Raw genomic sequence first — 21,860 nt, forward strand, 5'->3', positions numbered from 1 at the left:
GCACACATTCATTCAGATGCGGGTTTGGATATATTACTGCTAGCTGTCCCTGTCCTGTCCTTTCTATACATTGCGGATAAGCATCCTCGCCGTGTCGAGGACGCTCTGGAGCATGTCGTCGAAGCGATTCTCCTCTCCCCGCTCCTCCTTTTCTCCCTCGGCAATGAGCGCAGGTACATCGAGCACCTCGATTTCGAGCTCGTAGCTGATGGTCGGCTTGGGATCCCTTGGCGAATTCTGAAAACCACCAGTTAGCCCCCACTCTCACTTGCCAGTATTCTCAACTCCGAGCTCACCTTTGCAGACACGACGGTCAGGTCGACCTGGCACAGCTGGTGCTTGTAGCACGCGCGGTCCTTGTCGCGGGTACTCAGTGCGGGGCCGTGAGGCATCTCGGCTGGGTCTTCGACACTGGCACTGACGCGCCAGTCAAACGCCTCGCGCGGACTGCAAATGTTCAAGTCGGCCAGGCGGCGCTTACGCACCACCCCGCCGCGGATGACGTTGCCCTCGCGGTCGCGCGACACGCGCACCTTGCCCTCGGGCCCGCTGTGGAAGTTGTCGACGTGCTGCGCGCGGTAGAAGCGCAGCGGGGCCGGCGAGTGCGCCGCGCCCTCGACGGCCTGGTTCAGCAGCCGGTTGAACGAGGCGTGCTGCTTCTGAACATAATGGGTCAGCATGGACACAAGTCAAAGTCTTTCGCCACCCACTTTGGTCATGGTGGACGCAAACGAGCCGACGGGATAGTCGCGCGGCATGACCATCTCCGTCATGGACGGCATGCGGATGCGGCGCTGCTGCTGGCCCTCGGGCGCCTGTGCGTGCAGTGTGCCGAGCTTGATCTCCACCTCGACATTGTCCACGCCGCGGCAGTGTGCCATGAGAAACTCGCCAATCGTCTTGGTAAACTCGTTGCGCGGGGCGATGCCGAAGATGGACGGCTGGATGGGGACCGAGGACGGGTGCTGCTGGTGCTGCTGCTGTCGCGGCTGGTGGTGCGCCGAGCTCAAGGGCTGCTGCTCGTCGTGGCCATAGTCGGCGTACTCGCCATTCGACTCGTCCTCGCGCCGCCGCTTCCTGCTCGGCCCGGCGTCGACCTCCTCGAGTCCCTCCGCCTCGGAGCTGTACCCGTACTCGTCGTGCTCAGCCATGGGCACAGAGGGGTCGAGGTCGGGCGGGCCGTAAAGAGGGTCGCGGGGGAGGCGGGATTCGTCGACGCGGTCGTGTATGGGAACGTATGCCATCACCAGGTAGCCAGCGACGCGGGTGGCTAGAGCCAGAAAGCGGTGGTGGGCGGGAGGATGAGAAAGAGTTGGACGTCCGAGATCAAAACCAACTCGTTTGCAGAACAGTTAATTGCCACCAGACGAGCTCGAAGTGCCTGGCCAGCCGTCGACGGAAGCAAATTTGGCTTGGGCTGGCGCGCTCGCCGCCCAGCGAGAGCTATAGGAGATCCCAAAGTTCAGACGAGAGCTCTCAACATCCTCCTGCATCACACCTCTCCCCCACATCACTCTCACACACACGCCGACGGGTAGAGCGAGCGCCACCATGTTCAGCTCAAACTCGTTCGGCGCGCTGGGAATGGACGACAGCGCGCCAGCAGCTGCCGGGCCTAGCGTCCAGACCCGCGACGGCGAAGAACTCGATGCCGACGTGAGTGTCTTACCTTTTATAGCTCTCGATTACTCTGCGATCAGAGCTCGTGCCAGGCCCACTGTCATGCTGACCCTTGTCTACAGTGGCTCAAGCTCGTCAAGCCCAACCACGATGTCGCAGTCCGCGTCTCGGACAAGGTCGACCTCTCGGGTCTGCCCAGCGAGAGCTCGCTCCTCGCCGTCTCGAACGAGCACGGCCTCCTCATCGTCGGCGGCAACACTGGTGAGCTACGAATACACATAGCCAAAGCTGACGTCTAGATGTTCGCATCCATCGCCTATCTGACATTCACCACCTCTTGGAGACTGCGGCCAAGGACGCGACTCCAGTGTCCACCCCTATCCAGACCATCTCCCTGCCGGCTCGCCCAGTGTGGATTCGGTAGGTGGCAAAGCGGCGCAGTCGTCGACAGACGCACACACGTATGCTAACGACACACAGTCTCGCTGCTGGAAACGAACGTCTTGTGGTAGTGACTGCGGGCGCTGGCATGTTCCTCTTCAAGATTGCAGACCTTGTTGCCGGGAACGTGAGTTTGTGACGGCACACAGCCTGCTGACATCACAGACCGCCCCGTACGGCTGCATAACCTCCGGTATTCCTAGCGCGCTTCTCGACGTGCTCCCCAATCCCGCCGCACCATCCCCGACCGAGCCGCTCTGGAGTTATGTCACGCTCCTCGCCAACGAAGGCTTTGTCATTGCCGACATTGAGAACGTCCAGCTCTCGGCTCCTCTTGCTGGCCCATTCTCGTCTGCAAGCTGGTCAGCCAAGGGCAAGCAGATTGTCGTTGGCACAACCGCTGGTACCCTCGTCCAGTACACCCCCGAGGGCGTTGCAAAGGCCGAGGTGGCCGCCCCGGCCGAGATGGAGGGACATCCAGTGACCACGGTCCACTGGCTCGAGAACGACCTGTTCCTCGCCGGTTACGCAGCCCCCAACGCGTCTCTCGAGGACCCACTCGACCTCTTTGTCATCCACCGCAACAAGGCCCAGCTCACCTACACCAAGTTTTACGATGTCAACGACACCATGGGCTACAACGGCCGTTCGGGCACGTTCCGTCACTTTGCCAACATTAAGCAGTGGGGACAGGCGACAAAGCACCTCGCGTTCCTCCTCTCACCTGTCGCCTCGGAGATTGGCGTCCTGCACGGCAAGCCCGTCGAGGGCAAGGCTGTCCCCCAGTGGGACGTCCTCTTCCTCGACGAGACGGCTCGTGGCGTCATGCCCGCGGGCAAGGCCGGTGTCTCCGACGACACCTCGCCTCTCGGCCTAGCTCTCGACCTCACCAACCCCAAGCCCGTCGTTCTTGGCATCGTTGGCGGCGAGGAGCTTCCGGACCTTCCCCCCGCCCCCCGACTCCTGGCATACAGCCAGGAGGGTATCATCATCACCTTTGACGTCCGGTACCCCGACGCCGGTCCCTACGCTGGCATGGTTGGCGCCGGACCCGGCGCTGTGCCTTCACCGGTCGCGCCCCCCGCCGTCACCGTCCCAACACCCGCACCTGAACAGCCCAAGTCTGCGTTTGGCGGTGGCAGTGCGTTTGGGTCATCTGCCTTTGGCGGCGGCTCTGCGTTTGGCCAGAGCGCCTTTGGTTCCACCACCACCACCACGACTCCAGCCAAGGCGCCTGCCTTTGGCTCCACCCCCACTACGAGCGCGTTCGGCTCCACGACTCCTGCCACCAGCGCTTTCGGCTCTACCACTCCTGCCGGCGGCTCTGCGTTTGGAAAGTCGGCCTTTGGCCAGTCCTCGACGCCTTCTGCATTTGGTTCGTCTGCGTTCGGAGCCTCTGCGTTTGGCTCGACGACTCCCGCCAGCACCCCTGCCGCACCGGCTTTCGGACAGGCTAGCAAGCCTGCTGCTCCTGCTAGCAAGCCTGCTGCTCCTGCCGCACCCGCCTTTGGCCAGACTTCGACTCCTGTCACCACGTCAGCCTTTGGCCAGTCCTCCACGCCATCTGCGTTTGGCCAGTCTGCGTTTGGCGCCAAGTCGACCACCAGCGCGTTTGGCCAGTCGTCTACACCCGGTACTGGCTCCGCCTTTGGCCAGTCTGCTTTCGGTCAACCCGCCGCAGGCTCCCCCTCGGCCTTTGGCGCAGGTGCTGCCGCGGGCAGCGCGTTTGGTGCCAAGCCGGGCTTTTCGTTTGGCCAGAAGCCTGCCGCTGACAACAAGGCGGCATCGCCGTTTGGCGCCAGCACGACGCCTGGGTCAGGCAGCGCGTTTGGCTCGGGAAGCGCTTTCGGTTCTGGCAGTGCGTTTGGATCCAGCAGCGCGTTTGGCACAAAGGACGACGCCAAGCCCGCATTTGGTGGCTTTGGTCAGCAGCCCAAGGCTGAGGACAAGCCCGCCGACAAGCCTGCAGACCTCTTTGGCGACAGCAAGGCCAATCCGTTTGCCCTCAAGTCGGACGCTGCCAACCCCTTCGCCGTCAAGGCCGAGGACAAGCCCAAGGCCGCCGCCGCACCCTCTGGCGATTCGTTTGGTCTCGGCTCGCTCGACTCTGCCATCACCTCCAACGTTCCGGGCCTCGCCCAGTCGCCGCCCGACTCGCCCGTTCTCGGTGGCAAGGCCACGGTGCCAGGTCTCGAAGACGACGACTCGCCGCCCGGCTCTCCTGCTCCCCGTGCGGTGAGCAGCACGCCTGCCAAGCCCCCACCTGCGACCTCGGCGTCGTTCATCAAGCCCGCCACGGCGTTTGGGTCTTCGTCGAGCACTGGCTTTGGCGCGTTTGGTAGCAACAAGTCGACCACTTCAGCATTTGGCTCGCCTGCCACTCCTGCCACTGGCTCTGCGTTTGGAGCCAAGTCTGCATTCGGCCAGTCGTCGACCCCTTCTGCGTTTGGCCAGTCGTCAACTCCTTCAGCGTTTGGCCAACCCTCCGCCTTTGGCAAGACTTCGACTCCCGCATCCACACCTGCGTTTGGTCAGGCGTCCACCCCTAGTTCCGAATCTGGCACACCTGCGTTTGGCCAGAGCTCTGGCTTTGGCACCAAGCCCATCACCAGCGGCTTTGCCAGTGCTGCCCCTGCCATTGGCACCATCTCTGGCGGGTTTGGCGGCTTTGCGGCCAAGAAGGAGGAGAAGAGCGCGTTTGGTGGCTTTGGCGCGTTTGCCAACAAGGGCGACCAAAAGTCGGTGTTTGGCGACGCGAGCCCAGCGACCAAGAGCGCGTTTGCAACTGCCACCAAGACCGACGACGACAAGGCTTCGCCATTCGCGACCGCCAAGCCTGCTGAGAAGAAGGAAGAGAACGAGGTCAAGGGTTTCGAAGTTCCTTCCACCACGCCCAAGAAGGAGCCTGCGCCTGTCGTTGCCCCCGCCACGCCTGTCTCGCCCGAGCCTGTCACTACCAGCGCACAGCCTCCCAGCCCTGGCACTCCCGAGCCCACCGTCGAGTCTCCCCCCGCCGAGGAGGAGCACCACGATGCTGCTGCTGCTGCTGACGAGCTCGACGTTGTCGAGGCTGGTAGCGAGGAGGATGACCTCGAAGAGGGTGACTACGACGAGTACGCAGAGGACGATTATGACGACGAAGAATATGATGAGGAAGAAGACGAGGAGGAGTACACTGAGGAGGAAGAGGAAGAGGAGGACGAGGACGAGGACGATGACTCCAACACTCGTTCCCCCCACTCTGTGTCGGCTGTTCCCGACATGGACACGATTCCAGAGGGAGACGAGACTGCTTCCGAGGGCGAGGACGACGACCAGAGCCCGTCCAAGCCGCCCAAGTCGCCTACGTGGTTTGGTGCTTCATCCGGCGCCGGCTCTTCGCTCCTCTCTCGTATGGGTCCTGCTCCCAACACTCCGTCTACCCCCTCTCCCCAGGGATCAGAATCCACCCCATCTTCGTCCCGCGCCTCGGCTTTCACCCTCAAGCACGCCCCCAAGACGAGCTCGCCTCTCAGCACCAACGCCGTCATTATTCCCGAGCCTGGAACCCCGAGCGCGACCCCGCCAGGCGCCACTCCGCCCGACTCGCCTGGCAAGCATGCTGCCTCCCCGCCCTCGGACCACCCGGGCATGTTTGGTGTGGGCTTGAACCTCGCTAGCTCCCCCCAGTTTAGCTTCAAGAATGGCAGCGGCAAGAAGGAGGACGATGACAACAAGGAGGACGTGCCCAAGGCACCATTCTCATTCGCGACTCCCGCTGCTGCACCCGGCGAGTGGACTTGTGACACGTGTATGCTCAAGAACCCCGACAGCGCAAAGGAAAAGTGTACCGTCTGCGAAGCGCCTCGTCCCGGTGCTGCTCCTGCCGCGGCCAAGCCTGCTGCCATGCCCGCTCCTCCCTCGGTCCCCTCTGGCGGCTTTAGCTTTGGCGGAGCCAAGCCTGCTACCACTGCCCCGGCTGCCACTTTTGCCGGCTTTGGCAAGCCTGCCGCTGGTGCTGAATGGACTTGCGACACTTGCATGCTCAAGAACCCCGACAGCGCAAAGGAGAAATGTACTGTCTGTGAGGCGCCTCGTCCTGGTGCTGCACCTGCTACAGCCAAGCCGGCTGCCATGCCTGCTCCTCCTTCGGTTCCTGCTGCTGGCGGCTTCAGCTTTGGTGGCAAGCCCGTTTACACGCCCGCCACGAGCGCGCCTGCCACTGGCGGCTTTGCTGGCTTTGGAAAGCCCGCTGCTGCTACCACCGAGTGGACGTGCGACACGTGCATGCTCAAGAACCCGGACAGCGCAAAGGAAAAGTGCACGGTTTGCGAATCGCCTCGCCCCGGTGCCACCCCGGCCGCTGCTGCCAAGCCCGCGGGCATGCCTGCTCCTCCGTCGGTCCCTTCTGGTGGATTCTCGTTTGGCGGCAAGCCCGTCGCGCCGGCGAGCGCTTCTACTACGACCGCGCCTCCCGCTGCGCCGAGCGCGCCGTTCAGCGGCTTTGGCTTTGGTAAGCCTCCAGCGGCTGCTCCCAAGGCCCCGGAATCTGGTGTCCAATGGACTTGCGACACATGCATGCTCAAGAATCCCGACACCGCCAAGGAAAAGTGCACCGTCTGCGAGTCTCCGCGTCCCGGTGCGGCCGCGGCCGCGTCGAGCAAGCCCGCTGGCCCACCGGCACCTCCCTCTGTACCGCTGACTGGCTTCTCCTTTGGAGGCAAGCCCGTGGCCCCCGCCCCTGCTGCAGCGACGACCACGGCCCCTACACCAGCGTTCACCGGCTTTGGCAAACCCGCAACCCCCGCCACGACTGCCGAAGCGCCCAAGTCTCTGTTCGGAGGCGCCAAGCCTGCCGTTGCTGCCGGCCCAGAGTGGACTTGCGATACCTGCATGCTCAAGAACCCGGACAGCGCAAAGGAAAAGTGTACCGTTTGCGAGGCCCCCCGCCCCGGTGCCGCACCTGCAAAGCCTGCTGCCCCGCCAGCACTACCCTCGGTCCCAGCTGGAGGCTTCAGCTTTGGCGGTGCCAAACCCGCTGCCGCTCCATCTGCCCCGGCTACGACTCTCAGCGCCTTTGGCTTGCCCAAGCCTGCCAACAACCCGCCCGCCTTTGCTGGCTTTGCCACAGCTACTCCTGCCCTGCCCACGCCCGCAGCGGCTGACAAGCCCGCACCGTTTGGTGGCTTCAACAAGCCTGCTGCTCCCCCCGCCGCTCCGGCGGCGCCGCCTGCTCTCGGTGCGTTTGGCCTGCCCAAGCCTGCGGCCAACGCACCCGCGTTCGCAGGATTTGGTAGCAACACGGCGCCAGCGGCGACGACGGCCCCCAAGCCGTTCGGCTTCGGTACCGCCCCCCCTCCTGCCACCAAGGCTGCGCCTGCAGTGTCGCCGTCGGAATCGCCCAAGCCTGTCCCCGGGTTTGTCGGGTTCGCGGGCTTTGGCCAGGGCAAGCCTGCTGCGGTCACCCCGGCCGCGACTCCCTCTGCACCTGTTGTCATGGGACAGATATCGGCCATTGCGGCGGTGCCGACTGCGCCAGTGCAGCAGCTGGCAAAGGAGAAGGAGAAGGAGCCCGTCGCGGCCCCCGCACCGCCCCCCGCACCCAAGTTCAATGTACCGGCCCGTCAACCCGTTGCGGCTGTGCCGCCTACGCCGACTACGCAGGCCAAGTCCATGGCCGGCATGCTCGAGCGCGTTGTGGCCGAGGTTGTGGATGACCTGAACAAGCTCAACGCCAACCTCAAGGCGGCGGAGGCGTTCCATGCTGCCATTGACGCGCCTGACTTTGCGTCGCCCGCTTCGGCGACACAGCTCGAGGCTGTTCCTTTCTCGGCCCTCGATGACGTGATGAAGCTGGCCGAGGACCTCGGTGACCAACTCGCTATTGTGCGTGCCGAGGTACAGGAGAGCGATGTGACGCTGGCGGAACTCCAGTCCCGGATGCTGAAGAGTGAGTTGACATGGCTTGGTTGTGCATTGCGCTGACACCCCCTCTTCCAGCGGACATGAAGGCTGGTCAAGCTGAAAAGTTCCTCAAGGCGCGGCAGGACCCGTCGTTTGCTCGTTCGATGCAGATCAAGGACCTGAGCCCGCAACAAGCTGCCGACCAGCTGCGCCTGCGCAAGGTTGTGCAGATGACGGAATCTCGCCTCAACGAGGTTGAAGCCGGAATTGCCGTCCTGAAGCGCCGTTCGGACCGTCGTGATCCCCACCACCGCCACCACCAGCGTGCGACGTCGTCGCTGCAGCAGCAGCAGCAGCAACCTGCCCTAGAGCGAATCCAACGCACGGTGCGCAACGTCGACGTTGCGATTCGAGACCGCCAGCACGCGCTCGACGAGCTGTCGCGCCGTATCGGTGGGCTGAAACTCGCGGGCCGTGAAACGCGCGAGAACACGCCCGTGCGCACCAGCACCCCCGTCAAGACGCCTGTGCACGACCTCCGCCATGCCTCTCCGACGAGCACGAGCGCAACTGCGGCCGGGGCCGCGACGCCGAGAAGGAACGGACAGACCAGTGGCGCTTCTGGCGCTCCTGTGTCGCTCGAACCCACAGACGCTCAGCGCCAACGTGCGGCCACGGCGTCCAAACCACTGGACGTGGCACGGAGCCGCCTGGTCCAAAGGGCCGCCGCCGCCGCGCCGGTCACGCGCATCGGACGGGCGAGCACGAGCACCGCGCTCCCGACCTCGAGCCTCGTGTCGCACGCTTCGGTCATCCGAGGCCCAGTGAAGGTGGACGCGGTGCCTCTGCCAGGCAGTGTTCTTCCTCCCCCCTCTCGAAAGGGTATCCCTGGCGGCGGTTCCAGCAGTGCGGCCGCGGGTCCCAGCAGCAACAGTGGTGGTGCCTCTGCCTCATCGTCATACCGAGAGCCTGCTGCCGCTGCTGCTTCGAGTACATTTATCTCCCTGGCCCCGATGCTCCAGGCACCCGCGACCCCACAGCCGCAGCCGCCGTCGCAACTTGCTTCAAGCTCAACCTCGACCTCCAACTCGAACCCCCCGACCTCGTCGCCGTCGTTTGGCGGCGGGTTTGCAGGCATCAAACTGCAGTTGGACCCGGGCACGATCGTGACTGGGAAATCGCGCGGCATGGTCGCCGGCGCGGCCAAGCACAGCGGCCGGCACTCAAACGCCGTGCGCCTCAGTACCGTCGCCGCGCTGCCTGCGGGGACCGTCGGCGGTGCGCCGCTGTCGCTGTTCGGGGACGTGGCGCTGCCGGCACCGAACAAGGATGAGAAGCCTGCGTTCTTGAAGTAGGACGACGAGGTGCCAGGAAGACGACCCAGGTGAGTACCACTACCATTTGCCACTACCACTTGGCCCACTGCCACGAAAAAAAACGCCATGGTGCTGCTCTGCGGTATATCGCTGACAATATACTTTTAGCCTTGGCTGCAACGCCACGACGACGCTTCTCCTCCGAACAGTAACCCTCCCCGCACCTAGGAACGAGGAAGGGAGGAAGGGAGGAAGGGGGACGGGGGGGTGAGATTACAGCCACAGTCGTCATCATCTCTTTTTTTTTGGCTTTCCTTGGTAGCCAGGGGAACAGGGGAACAGGGGAGGACGGGGGGAGGCGAGGTATGACGGGCGCGAAATATCGAGCGCGAGACAGATGGGAGTGGGAATGGGAATGGGATGGAGGGGATAGGGTGGGAGGGGGTGGGATAGGATGAGATAGGATGGGATCCGATGCAACGCTTGCTTGAATCGTCAAGAGACGAGCGCCCGGAGCAGAGTGGAGAGAGAGCAGACGACAGCGGCGGAGAGCAGCACCAGCACCAGCACCAGCACCAGCACAAAACGTAGATCGCAGAGACTAGAGCCAGGTGTTCATGGTCACCTGCATGACGACAGCAGGGATGCAGCGGTAGCCTGATGTGCGTGCCCCAGCGACGAGCAAGCTAGTTGTTCGGCTTGTTCGTTGGATAATGATATCCAGGGGGTGGGGGGGGAAACGGGAAAAAGGCGGCCGGCGGCAGGGGACGGTTGCAAGGGTAAACATGTAAACCGCTGTTTGTTTGCCCCGTTGTCAATTTGAATTACAGACTATTAAATTTGATGCTGTCTTGTCTCTGCTGGGCGTTTGCATATGCAAACGAACAAGATCAAAGGTGTTAAGGTGACGCGGGGCGGGGCGGGAGCGAGCACGAAACCGACACGCCGAGCCGCGGGACTACCACCCATGAGACCGCAGGTGTGAAACGGGACGGGAGAATGCAAAGTGTGTGGATGTGTTTGGGCAGTTACTGACGGCAACGCGGTTCTGGGTAACCGATGTATCAAGATGGGTCGTACGCTTTGGCCAGATTGGCAGATCACAGATCTCGGGTGTGTCTGCGAGTGCGACACAGCGAGGTACCCAGAGATCTAGAGATCTAGAGAGAATCTAGACGAGAGATGGAGAACATGACGACCCGCAAGCCCACAAGCCGCCACCCCGCGCGAGCGAACACGGGCAAAACGGGTTATGTGTGCCGTGTGAACCCCTGAGACGGGGGGCCCTGAGTAGAAGCCCCCCCGTCGGGTCAGGGGAACAAGGGGGTGAATGGTTTTGGGCGCTGGGTGTGCGCTAAAATGGCCATCTCCGGGGGGGGTTGGCCCAAAATGTCATGTTTCAGGCGTGGGCTGGGCGGTTGGGGGTAGCCTGGATGGATCATGGATCATGGATGACTCGGTCCTCGTGGCTCATGGCTCCCACAGCATACCAGCGTTCTCTTCGGCCCGACAGCAATAACCCACCCCCCCCCCTCGCCATCCTCGGTCTCCTCGGTCTCCTCGTCGCTGTCTCCCCCCACACAAAACACGCGCACATACCTTCTTGCCCCCAAACCAAAACACGCAACAACCCGCGCTTCACCTCATTTCTCCATTTCTGCCGCCGAAACGCACACTGCCGTAACCACCCCCGACTCCCCTCCACCTCTCGAACACTTCTGTGGCAATCAGCTGCACCCGACAGTGCACACGCACACGCGCGGCCCCAGCCCCCCGCAACGACCAACCCACAAAAGGAGGACGACTGAACGAGCCGACAGATTGCAACAGAGCGACACTACGGTACTACGAAAAGCGACGACCGTTTTCGCTGTTGCGCCGTCCTTTTGCCTTCCCCCCCCCCCCCCCGGCCGTGTCAGGAGGTCTTGTTTCAAACCTCGCACAGTCAGATCTACGGGCCCATCCTTCCGACCTGCCGAGCGAGCGTCCAGCTGCTGCTTCCTCACTCCCCCCCAAGCCAAGGCCAGCCCAGCGCCAGCCAAAACGCCCAAGCCCAGGCCCACCACCACACCGCCCGTCCGTCCGTCCGTCCGCGTCCCCGTCCTCAGCGGCGAGCCAGGCTGCAACCAACCTCTCTCACTCTTCATCCTCTCGCTCGCTCTCGCATCTGTTTCGTTTCCCTCCTCCCATTCTGTCATATCGGGACCAACACACACGCCCCGGCAGTCCCCTAGACCCCCACGCGCACACACACACACATTGTCTCGACCTCGACGTGTGTTCACTCGTCTCCTCCCCCCTCCCCCTTCAACTCGGCGGCCCCCGCCCACCCCCCTCGTCGGCCCTTCACGCGCACAACCCCCCTCGGCCCCCGCCGCCGCAGATCCGGTGCACGTCGCCATGGTGAGTGTCTAGAGACGTGCGTACGAAAAGGGCCCGCGGTGTGCCATGTGCCAGCTTGCCAGTTGTGTTATTTGCGTCCTCTGTCTGGTTCGCTTCGGGCTTTTGGGTTGTCTATTTTTCGGCGTGTCCGTGTGTCTGTGTGTGCCGTCTGTGCCGTCGTCGTCGTCTCTCATGTGCCCGGCGCCGCCGCGGCGCGGAGCTTTTGTGAGACCTCTGACATCTGGCGCGCACAATCTCAGGCCTGGGCCGGGGGGTTAAGGGAGGGGCCGGAGGGGTCCTTGCTCGGCACTGTGTGGCGGCCTGGCGGCCTGGCGGGGCTGAACTGCGCGCGCCGCGGCGCCGAGGAAGGGTGTTTCCCATTGTTCACGCCGTGTCCCTTTGCCTCTCGACTCCTTTTGCTCTCGTCCTCGCACTGCACATTCCTCCCTCATGTTGCATCCCTGGGCCCAGAACAGAACAGTACACCTGCAGTGTCGCTGCGGCTGCTGCCTAAATGCCGTGCTACGGAGGTGCTACTACGGTGCTACGGCGGTGCTACCTGTGCCCACCAAGGAATCCAGGAATTGGGCCCAGGTTTCCATTAGGCCACCCGGGGCGACCGCTGTGGGTGTTGCCTTTGCCTGCCAAGGTGCGAGGGCGAGAGCCCCTGTGCTTGATGAGCTCTGGGCGTGCCCGCATTCCTGGTCCTCTTGGTGCATCAGAAACACCAACCACAGCAACCATGTTCTTGCGCTCTTTCTTGCACGCGCACGCTTCTTGTGGTGGGCCTGTGGCAAAAAGTCTCGACAGAGTCTCGACCCACACCCTCCCAGGTGCGCACATGAGGTGCACATGAGACACACACACTCCCACACCCCTCACAGCCCACCCGATGCCACCACACAGAGTGGTTTGAGCAATGGCCGCGGGTGGGTTGGGGTGTAAGACATTGCCCCAGGTGTTCCATCTTTTTGTCAAACCCCCTTTTGACTCTGGGTGATTCCCTGGGGGGTGAGCGTATCGCCCTTGTGCCTTCCCTCAGGTCGGCCCCCGTGTCAGCCCAGCCAGCCAGCCAAGCCAGCCCAGCCGGGCAGCCAGCCAGCCAGGCAGTGCTTGCCCAACCCATCCCATATCCCATCCCATCCATCCATCCATCCTGCAACACCCATCATCGCAACCTCGATCATCATTGCCTTGCACAACATGCGCTGACACAATACCCACCCCCCTTCCTCTTCTTCTTCTACACAAACCCCGACAACAACAACATTCTCTCTACCACACCCTCGCTCAACACCCACTCCCATTCTCCCCCCTCATCCAGCTCTGATGCTCTGCCCCCCACGACCTCCTGCCGCCTCACCTCGCGACCTCTCCCCCCTCTCACCACTCTCCCCGCTCTCCCCCGCTCTCACCTCTCCCTCTCCCACACAACGTCCCCTTGCCACACATCGGCGCTCGCCTCTCTTCCTCTCGCTTCGCTTCGGCATCGCCTCTGCCATCGCCGTCGCCGTCAACTAGCGCGTTCACGCTGTCTGCGACCTCTTCGCCAACAACCCCGCGCCCCGCCCAAACGGTCACCCACCGCCACGCCAACAGCGCACTCGCCACGGTTCAAGCGTGCACGCGGTTGCGACAAGACGGCAGCTACTGCCCGCCGTCCGGGCCTCAGCCTTCTCATTCCAATGCACCAATCCCAATCAAGTCCGCGGCTCGTCGTCGAGCAGGTTGACGACGAGTACGCGTCGGGCCTCCCGACCATCACGCCGACGCTGCTGGGCTCGTTCCAGCAGGTCAAGCTGGCACCGGGCACCCCGAGTCCAGACGCATCTCCTCTGCTCCACCCGTCGCCTCTTGCGCCCTCGTCGCCTCGGTCATTGTCAAGAACGTCGTCGCCACCATCAATCCTGCCCCCCGTCATGAGTTTGAAACGCTCAAACCCAAAGGGGTTGTCCCTCAGCCTTTCGCTTGGCGCGTCTTCATTCCACAACACGTCGCTCAGCGCAACGTCGTCAACAACGCCTACACCCACCACTGCCTACTCGCCGCGGTCGCCATCGATGCCAGGCTCGGCGTCGGCGTCCGAGACACCAAGCACTTCGGGCCTCCCCAAGACGCCGTCATTGACAACCGCCTCTCTCGGACGTGCCACATACAGGACTGGACGTCGGCCATCCGTGCTGAGCCTCATCACTCACCAACCAACAGGCGGTGACGCGCCGGTCCCACCGACTCCGGGTGGCGCCCCGTACCCATACGGCTCGATGAGGAGTCGCGGCCACGCACGTATGCGTAGCGCAGGTACCCTCTCGGCCTCGTCTTACACGACCGAGTACGACACGCGCGCCTCGCAGTCGGCCTACCCTTCCCTGCGCACTGGTTTTGCCACCATTGACGAACGTGGCAGTAACGGCTTGGCATCTGCCAACCCGGGCATGTCGCCTTCCACGTCTCTCACGTCGTCGTCTGCCTCCAACACGGATTCCATCGCGTCCACTCCCTCGACGTCGCCGCCGCTCCCCGACGAGCGCGAGCACAACATGTACGCTGCAGCACAGGAACCGTACGCCGACGGCCCGCGGGAGCTGCTGCCTGGCATCTGGCTCGGCGCAGAGGATTCCGTCTGGCATTTCGACGTGTGGGCCCGTGGCGCAAGCCAAGTCGCGCTCGTCAATGTGGCGCAGGAAATTGAGAATCCATTCGACAACCCCACTGCCGACTCGTGGAACTGGCCGACCGCTGCAAAGGGCAAGGCAAAGGTCGCGCTCACCCACCACGCCGCCGCTGCAGCCTCGGCTGCTGTCGCCGGCGAGACCGGTCACGCGACCAGCCAGCCCGCGATCGAGTACGCCCATCTCCGCTGGTCCCATGGCGAGGGCGGTCTTGCCGATATTCCCCCCTCTGCGTCGCTCGACCAGGTGCTCCATGGCGACGCCCCCAGTTCCGTCGGCGACGACCAATGGCGGTTCTGGGAGGCGGTGCGCTGGATTGAAGTCCGTCGCAGGGCGGGCATTCCGATCATCATCCACTGTCAATGTGGCGTTTCGCGCTCAGCCACGCTGGCAGTCGCCTATGTCATGACGCTCGCCGCCACTGGATTCATGCCCGAGCTCCTTGGCCAGCTCCGTACCATGCAGGACGCATACGACTTTGTAAAGGACAGGTCGCCATGGGTCGGTCCCAACGTGTCGTACGTACCACACATTCCAGGTTTCATCGGAGGATTTTATGACTAACCACTCCACACAGCCTCGTGTTTCAGCTCGTTGAATTTGCGCGCAACCTGAGCTCCCTGCTGTCCAGCCGCATTGCCACGGGCGGCAGTCCCATCGACACCGAGTGGCCCGCCCTCGTCGACATTGAGACGGAGGACGCATGGGCTCAGCGTCGCCGCGAGTTTGGGGATGGCGAGGCCAGCCCGCGCGCCGCAGAGGAAGCGCGCGCGCTCGACGAGGCAATGGCGATGCGCGTCAGTGCTCGTCCGCAGTAAGGACGCGGACGCGCAGACGCGTCTGCGCAGCAGCAGCAGCAGCACCCCACCGCCCGCTCTCAACTGGACGGACACTTGCGGTGGCGATGACGGTATCCTGAGCGTCGATGCCAGGGCACGGCGCGTCCGGGTAGCGTGTCGAGCACCGCCTCGGCCAAGCTGGCCAAGCACCGTGCCGGCCACTGCCATTTTGGTCCCACTGTGGCACCACCGCAAAGTTGACTGCCACATCAGCTCGCCACAGCACCACCGCGACGGCCACCCGGTCCCCGTTGTCAGCGTCCCGATGGCTGGCGAGCAGATCATCGGATCGACACTGCTCGAGCCCACCACCACTACCACTACCACCAACCAACGCCCATGCGAGGCCCCGCCTCCATGACCACAACACCCAACATCACACCACACACCACACCAACTCCACGTCCCCATAGTGGAAAACGGACTTGGGGGACAGACCATATGTCCCCCCCTCCTCGCATCGATGTGTCTTTCATTTTAGAATCCATCAACCTGTTGTAGCCTCCTCGACCTGCAGACTCTTTTGTGCATCCCCCCACCCACCATGTGTCCTTGCGCAGGACCGTGCATGTTTGGTTGTCGGAGAGTGACTGACGGGGTGACAGAAGCACAGAGCACAATGATCCGCGACTGACTTCTTGACAAACAACCAAACAACGCTGATGGCTCCCACTCCCCCCTTTGTCTTTCCTCTCCATCACTCTCACCACCCACAACAGCAACGCCTCACCATGCTCCCCCTCGCCATCTTCACGGCGATACCCGCCGCCTGCCTCGTCGCCACGGCAGCCTACACCCTCCGCCCCGTACTCCCCACTGCAGCCCGCAAACTTCGCCTGTCCGCGCTCCTCCCGTCGCCGCGCCGCAACCTCCCCCGGGCCTTCTTCAACCTCCCAGCGCGCACCACCCCGCAGCTCACGTTACGCGCGCGCGTCCTCCTCGTCCTGGCGGCCAACGGCGCCGTAGCCGTGCTCGGCGCCGCGGCGTTCCTCGCATCCGCCCACGACGCAGACAACAGCAGCAGCAGCAGAGGCGTGGCGGCGGCGCTGGCGCTCGCCGTCTCACCCGTCCCGTGGTCCGTGGGCGTGATCGCCGTGCTGGCCATCGCCCGCCGGCGGCCCAGCGTCAGTCCCATCAGCGGCAAGGTCCTCGACTCGGGGCACGCATCTATGCTGGCCCTGGCCCTCCGTGCCGAGACGGTGCTGACGCGCGCGCTGCCGCTCACCCTCGCGCCGACGCTCGTGCTCGTGGCGCTGTGTGCCGCGCTGCCGCGCCACGCCGGCATCGTCCTCCTCACGGGCACGGGCGCGGCGTCCGCGCTCGGCCTGGGCGGCACGAGCTATGCGGCGTGGACGGCGGCGCGGGCCCGCCTCCGTCTCGTGAGCAGGCCCGGCACGCCGCTGTCGGACACCGGCAACAACAAGAACAGGACGATGGAGGCGCACGGGTTCACGATGGTCCCGCACGACTTGAGCGCGTCGGCCAACATTGACTTTTCGGCCAGCCCTCGTAGTATGTGTATATGTGGTCCCGTGGTCTTTTGGGCCCCTCTTTTGTGACGATTAAAACTGACGCTATCTAGCACCGGCCGTACCCACCAAGAATACCCGTACACACTCTCACTCCCACTCGCACTCGCGCACGCTGTCGCGCACCGTCTCGGCGTCTCGCGCACACACGCGCGTCGTGTCCAAGGACTCGATCCCGTTCAGCGTGTGGCACGGCCCAGACTATGTCACCGAGGACGACCACACGCACATGTATGCCGACTGGTCATACAACGAGCACGAGCACGACAACGACGATGCCGCGCTCACTGCCGAGGCGGTCACGGCCGAGGCCTTCAGCGTCACTCCCGACGGCCTCACCGCCGAGGCAGTCACGGCCGAGACGAGCTGGGGCGCGCGGGACGACGACGCGCTGGACGACATTGACCTGGACACGAATTCAGACACGCGCAGCCGCGTCGGTTCGTTGCCACATATCTCCTACAAGACTCCCGGCGGCAAGCGCTGCTCGCGCGGCTCACGCACGTCGCGCACCTCGAAGCGCTCCTCGGACGGCACGCTGCAGTACGGCGAGCCCACGCCCGGCGGCCACGATCACAGCTACAGCGTGATTGCAAAGTATTCGCCTGACCCGCAGCTGCCGCTCCCGCCACACGGGTTTGCTTCTCTGGCGAATTTCCCCAGCTCACCAGCTGCGAGCGAGCTCGTCACGGGCGACGGTTCGGTGGACACGTCCAGCTCGATGGAGGGCACGCACGAGGCCGTCGCTGGCGGCGGCCTGCCTCCGCCCCCGTCCCCGCCGTCGGGTGCGTTTCCCGAGTTCCCCCAGTTTATCCCTCTCCCGCGCGAGGCCAAGACGTCGGACGGCACAGCATACACCCTTAGGAGCTACCACGAGGCCAAGCACGAGGCGTACAACAACAACAACAACAACAACAACAACAACAACAACAACACGCTCAACAGTCTGCTGTCGTACCGCACACGCTACTCGGAGGCCGCCGGCGACCGCCACAACCACACGGTCAACTCGGTCAACACGCTCATGACGTACCACACGCAGTCGGACTCTGTCGACCAGGCCCACTTTGCCACCCAGTCGTCGACGGCCACGCACGGGTCGTTCTGGCACGACCACGAGCCGAACCACTACACCGCCACGGAGCTGGGCCACGGGGCACACCCTCACCCGCTCCCACCACCTCCCCGGCCTGCTGGCCCCCGCCCCGTCTTCCACCGTGCACACACAAGCTGCCCTCCAGGTCCTGTGAACGCAAACGCGACGCGTATCGGAACAACGCCGACGACATTCAGCGCCGAGCCGCTCGGCGCCGGCGTTCAGCCCCTGCCGTCGCCGTCCACATTCGCCGCCACCCCCACATTCCCCGTGGCGTGGGACGAGGAGCAGCCACTCGAGAGCGATTGGGTGGGCATGGGCGAGGACAAGAGCGCCGACATGATCACCAGCGCCATGGGCAGCGAGGCGCCGTGGGGCCGCGGCGACGCGTGGGCTGGCGTGCTGGCGATTGTGTGCCTCTTGCTCTGCTATGTGAGTCTTTTGGATCAAGGGAAAGGGAAGATTGGAATGAATAGAAGAAGACTGACCGACCTTTTGGTTTAGGGACTCGACGTGCCGCTCCTCGTCCTCGGCAGCAGCGACGCCACATTGGCGGCGTTCACAGCTGGTGTCTGCCTCCCTGCGCCTCTTCTCGCCGTCGCGGCGTGTCTCATGGATACCCGCAGCCAGAGCACTCCCGGCGACAAGCAGCACGCCCACCACGCGGCGCTTTCGTTCCCCTCGCAAGCGTCGCTGCCACAGTCGCTTCCCAGGCCGTCGCAGCGCACAGGCGGGAGCAACGACGCCGTCCTGCCCCTGTGGCACGCGCGGCATGTGGGCGCGACATGGGACGCCGCCAACATGTCCAGTCCCAGCCCCAACACGAGCACGACGCACTGGGCCCCCGACATGACCTCGGGCTCGGCGTACGCCGGCCTCGCAAACGGCCTCATCACGGGGCTTCCGGGACGCACGGCCATGTCCCTCCGCCGGCACACTGTGCACGTCACGGCCGCCAACGCCGTCCTGCGCGACATGAACAGCGTGACCACGGCCGAGCTGTGGCTCCGCTCCGGCCAGGCGCGTGAGGGCGGGAGGTTTGCGCGCGCAGCCGAAATGCTCAAGCCCGTCCCGGCGCTGTGTGTGCTCGGCGGATCGACGGCGCCAGCACGCACCCACAAGTCGGCGGACAGGAGCGCAGGCATCCTCGCGCGCCTGAGGGGCGGGGTCGTGTCCATGCTCCCTCCTAGGCGCGGCGCGGCTCCAGCGCCACCTGTCTCTGTCCCCGTGCTCGACACCGAGATCCCCGTCATTGTCACCACGGGCGTGAGCCCCAAGTCGTCGCCTCACAAGTCGGAAAAGTCCCACCGCCGCGGCGGGAGTGGCGGTACCGAGTCGGACGCCGAGATCCACGTCGCGACGCACGCGCGCCGGTCCCCGTCCCCGAGCTTCATCTTCACCAATGGCAACGGCAGCGGCAGCGGCCTACCCGATCCCAACGCAAAGGAACAGCTGCGACTCGACTGGATCAGCGGCGGCATGCTGCGTCACGGCCTCGTGCCCGGCTTGATCGTCGGCAGCGATGTGGCAGTCGACCAGATGCCCCTGTCCCAGTCGTCGCCAGTGGTGGCGCGGCCGTCCAACGACTCGATGCCCGATTTCCGTCCCAGCCTCGACGCGCTCGCGAGTGGCAGCACGCCGCCCAGTCGCCAGCGCGTGGTGGTGTCCTCTACGCCGCGCAGGGGCGCGCACAAGGTCGTCAAGTCGACGAGCACCACGCAAGGCACCCCGCAGAGCATCACGGACTTTACGCAGCCGCGTGCGGTCGACTGCTCGACCCCGCGTGGCCAGGTCTCCGGGACCAGTGGCGGCGGCGGCGGAAAGCTCGACATGGACTCGTCCATCTACCGCAACGAGGGACTGGCGGCCGAGCAGAGCATCATCCGCAACGCGGCGCTCGCGCGCACGTACCTCGACGGCGGCAGCTACGACGACGCCGAGGCGTCCCGCCAGTGGTCATCGTTGCGCAACAACTCGAGTTTCCTTCGTGACGTCCGTGCCGGCCAGTCGTTTGTGGCTACTGGCGGCCCACCCTCCAGTGCGTCGGGCCACTCGCCGTGCAGCTCGACAACCCACCTCGCCATCCCTGCCATTGCCCAGAGTCCACACACGCCGCCTACACGCCGTACCGTCACCCGCGCCGCCGCCCCGGCCGACTCGCCGGGCTTCCTCCTCCCGTCCCCTGGCGACGTGCGCAACGTCTCGTTCTGCTCAGACGTCAACGAGTCGGGTATCGAGGAGATGGAGGGTGTGCTGGCGCTCGACACGCCCGCGAGGGACGAGTACGTCCGGCGCCCCAGCGTCGGCTCGCTCCCGAAGAGCGTGCACAGCGGGCACAGCGCTCGCTCCCACCACACCCATCACAGCCACCACAGCTCGGCGCCGTCCACGCCGCCCAGCGCGCGCCTCCCACCCATCCCCAGCGACGTCCCGGCCCCTGCCTTCCCGCCTACAGCGCTCGTCCACGGCAACACCACCGCGCACACACACCCAGCTGTGGCTGCATACAACACCATGCCCCCGCACCCGGCCCTCGACAAGCTGTTCCGCGCCAGCGGCATGATGCACGCCGACTCGCCCGATTCCGTCGCGTCGTCGTCGGCGTACACGAACGACAGCGAGCGCCGGTTCTCGCGCAAGCCCCTCGCGGCGCAGTTTGAGTTTGTCGAAAACTATCTCTACACCCTCGGCAACGGCCGGAACAAGGACAAGGCCAAGGAAAAGGGCGGCGCCGCTCGCCCACGTCCACTCCCAGCCCCTCGTACCCACGCAGCCGACTCTGCCACACCCACCACACGCACTGGCCTGCGCCCGCTCGTCCTCGTCGAGCGCCAAGCGGGCGACAAGCGCAAGACGCAGGACCGCACCTCGGCCGAGCTCGACGTCGAGGTCGTGGCGGCGCGTGTGCGTCGTCCCCGCCTCTCCGAGCACAATGACAGTACGAGGAGCGTCAACGTTGTCGTCAGTGGCCGGCCCTCGCTCGACGCCGCTTCCAACTCGCGCGCGAGCGTCAACAACCGCCAGGCTCCTGCTCCAGCTCCAGCTCCTCGCGGCGGCGCGCGTCCCAGCCTCCCCCGGTCCTCCCTCAGCACGTCTGCGGGCTCGGTCGGCCGCTCAAAGGGCTCGATCGAGACGGTGGCCAGTACGCGGAGCAAGGTTTCGGCCGGGTTCGGGTACGGGTACAGCCTCAGCAACGGCAGCAAGACGTGGGGCAAGGGCGAGGGCGAGGGCAAGGGCCGGGGCAGCGCCGCGTCCAACTCGAACTCGAACTCGAACTCGTATTCCTACTCGTACTCGCGCTCGTACTCTACCAACACCAACTCGGCCGCCGCGTCCACCTCGTTCCTCGTGCACCCCGATTCGCCCCACGCGCGCAGCAAGCACGGCTCGGCCCGCAGCCGCGGGAGCGACAAGGAGAACAGCTTTGGACAGGTGTTCGGCCACCCGATCCCGGCCCCGGTCCCGACCCCGGCCCACGCGCTCCGCCAGATCGACAACATGTACGTTCGCAGCGGACGTGGACGGAAGGTGCATGCCGTCGAGGACGCGGGCGGCGTCATTCGCGGATAGGCGCAGGCGGGTTTACAAAGGGGCGCTGTTTTTTTTTTTTTGTTTAACACATACGGACCTGGTGTCCACAAGTAACGAAATCTGCTGCGAGTTTGTACCTTACACGTAGGCTCTGCCTCTTCTTGTATACTCTGCTGTAAATATACATATCTACCAGGTGATCATGCATGTGCTTAGCTCGTGTGCACGAGGGCTTGGGCAGTGGGGAGCAGGTCAGCCTGGAGTATTTGGACGTTTCTTTTTTTCGGGTATTTTCCGATTATTTTTTTTCCGTCCGCCTGGTATCCACCACACCCTCCCCCGGCTACCTGTGCTGGCTGAGACCGCTGTCACCCTCATAGAGCACGACTTTGAGTACCTGTACACCAGTTCCACCCCCAGACAGCTCCTGCAGCATGCATAGGACCTGGGTCGGCCAAAAAACCGGAACCAAAACCTGCACACCACTCGGCAGCCACTCCCACCTCCCTCTCTTGGGGGTGTCATTCCCAGTCGTCGTCTACATCTACAGT

The 21,860-nt window shown here is 64.3% G+C and overlaps 4 protein-coding genes across 4 annotated transcripts; 3 read left to right on the forward strand and 1 right to left on the reverse strand.

Annotated features, from left to right (window-relative positions):
- Positions 1-63: 63 nt before the first annotated feature.
- Positions 64-1,244, reverse strand: CET1 (mRNA-capping enzyme subunit beta; the record flags this gene model as incomplete). The annotated part of the gene is made up of 3 exons (XM_028616545.1): positions 64-237; positions 297-659; positions 711-1,244. 3 exons carry the CDS (start codon positions 1,242-1,244, stop codon positions 64-66), a joined length of 1,071 nt encoding a protein of 356 aa, XP_028480402.1.
- A 307-nt stretch (positions 1,245-1,551) lies between these two features.
- Positions 1,552-9,299, forward strand: EHS24_000725 (uncharacterized protein; the record flags this gene model as incomplete). Its single annotated transcript, XM_028616546.1, has 6 exons — positions 1,552-1,656; positions 1,743-1,881; positions 1,920-2,040; positions 2,101-2,188; positions 2,227-7,990; positions 8,041-9,299. The coding sequence occupies 6 exons, from the start codon at positions 1,552-1,554 to the stop codon at positions 9,297-9,299; spliced, it is 7,476 nt and encodes a 2,491-aa protein (XP_028480403.1).
- A 4,028-nt stretch (positions 9,300-13,327) lies between these two features.
- Positions 13,328-15,514, forward strand: EHS24_000726 (uncharacterized protein; the record flags this gene model as incomplete). The annotated part of the gene is made up of 3 exons (XM_028616547.1): positions 13,328-14,832; positions 14,892-15,128; positions 15,367-15,514. The coding sequence occupies 3 exons, from the start codon at positions 13,328-13,330 to the stop codon at positions 15,512-15,514; spliced, it is 1,890 nt and encodes a 629-aa protein (XP_028480404.1).
- Positions 15,515-15,884: 370 nt separating this feature from the next.
- Positions 15,885-21,751, forward strand: EHS24_000727 (uncharacterized protein; the record flags this gene model as incomplete). The annotated part of the gene is made up of 4 exons (XM_028616548.1): positions 15,885-16,665; positions 16,736-18,210; positions 18,283-20,920; positions 21,690-21,751. 4 exons carry the CDS (start codon positions 15,885-15,887, stop codon positions 21,749-21,751), a joined length of 4,956 nt encoding a protein of 1,651 aa, XP_028480405.1.
- Positions 21,752-21,860: the final 109 nt, after the last annotated feature.

Source organism: Apiotrichum porosum (genome assembly GCF_003942205.1).
Source record: "Apiotrichum porosum strain DSM 27194 chromosome Unknown scaffold_1, whole genome shotgun sequence".
In the NCBI taxonomy this organism is placed as follows: Eukaryota; Fungi; Basidiomycota; class Tremellomycetes; order Trichosporonales; family Trichosporonaceae; genus Apiotrichum; species Apiotrichum porosum.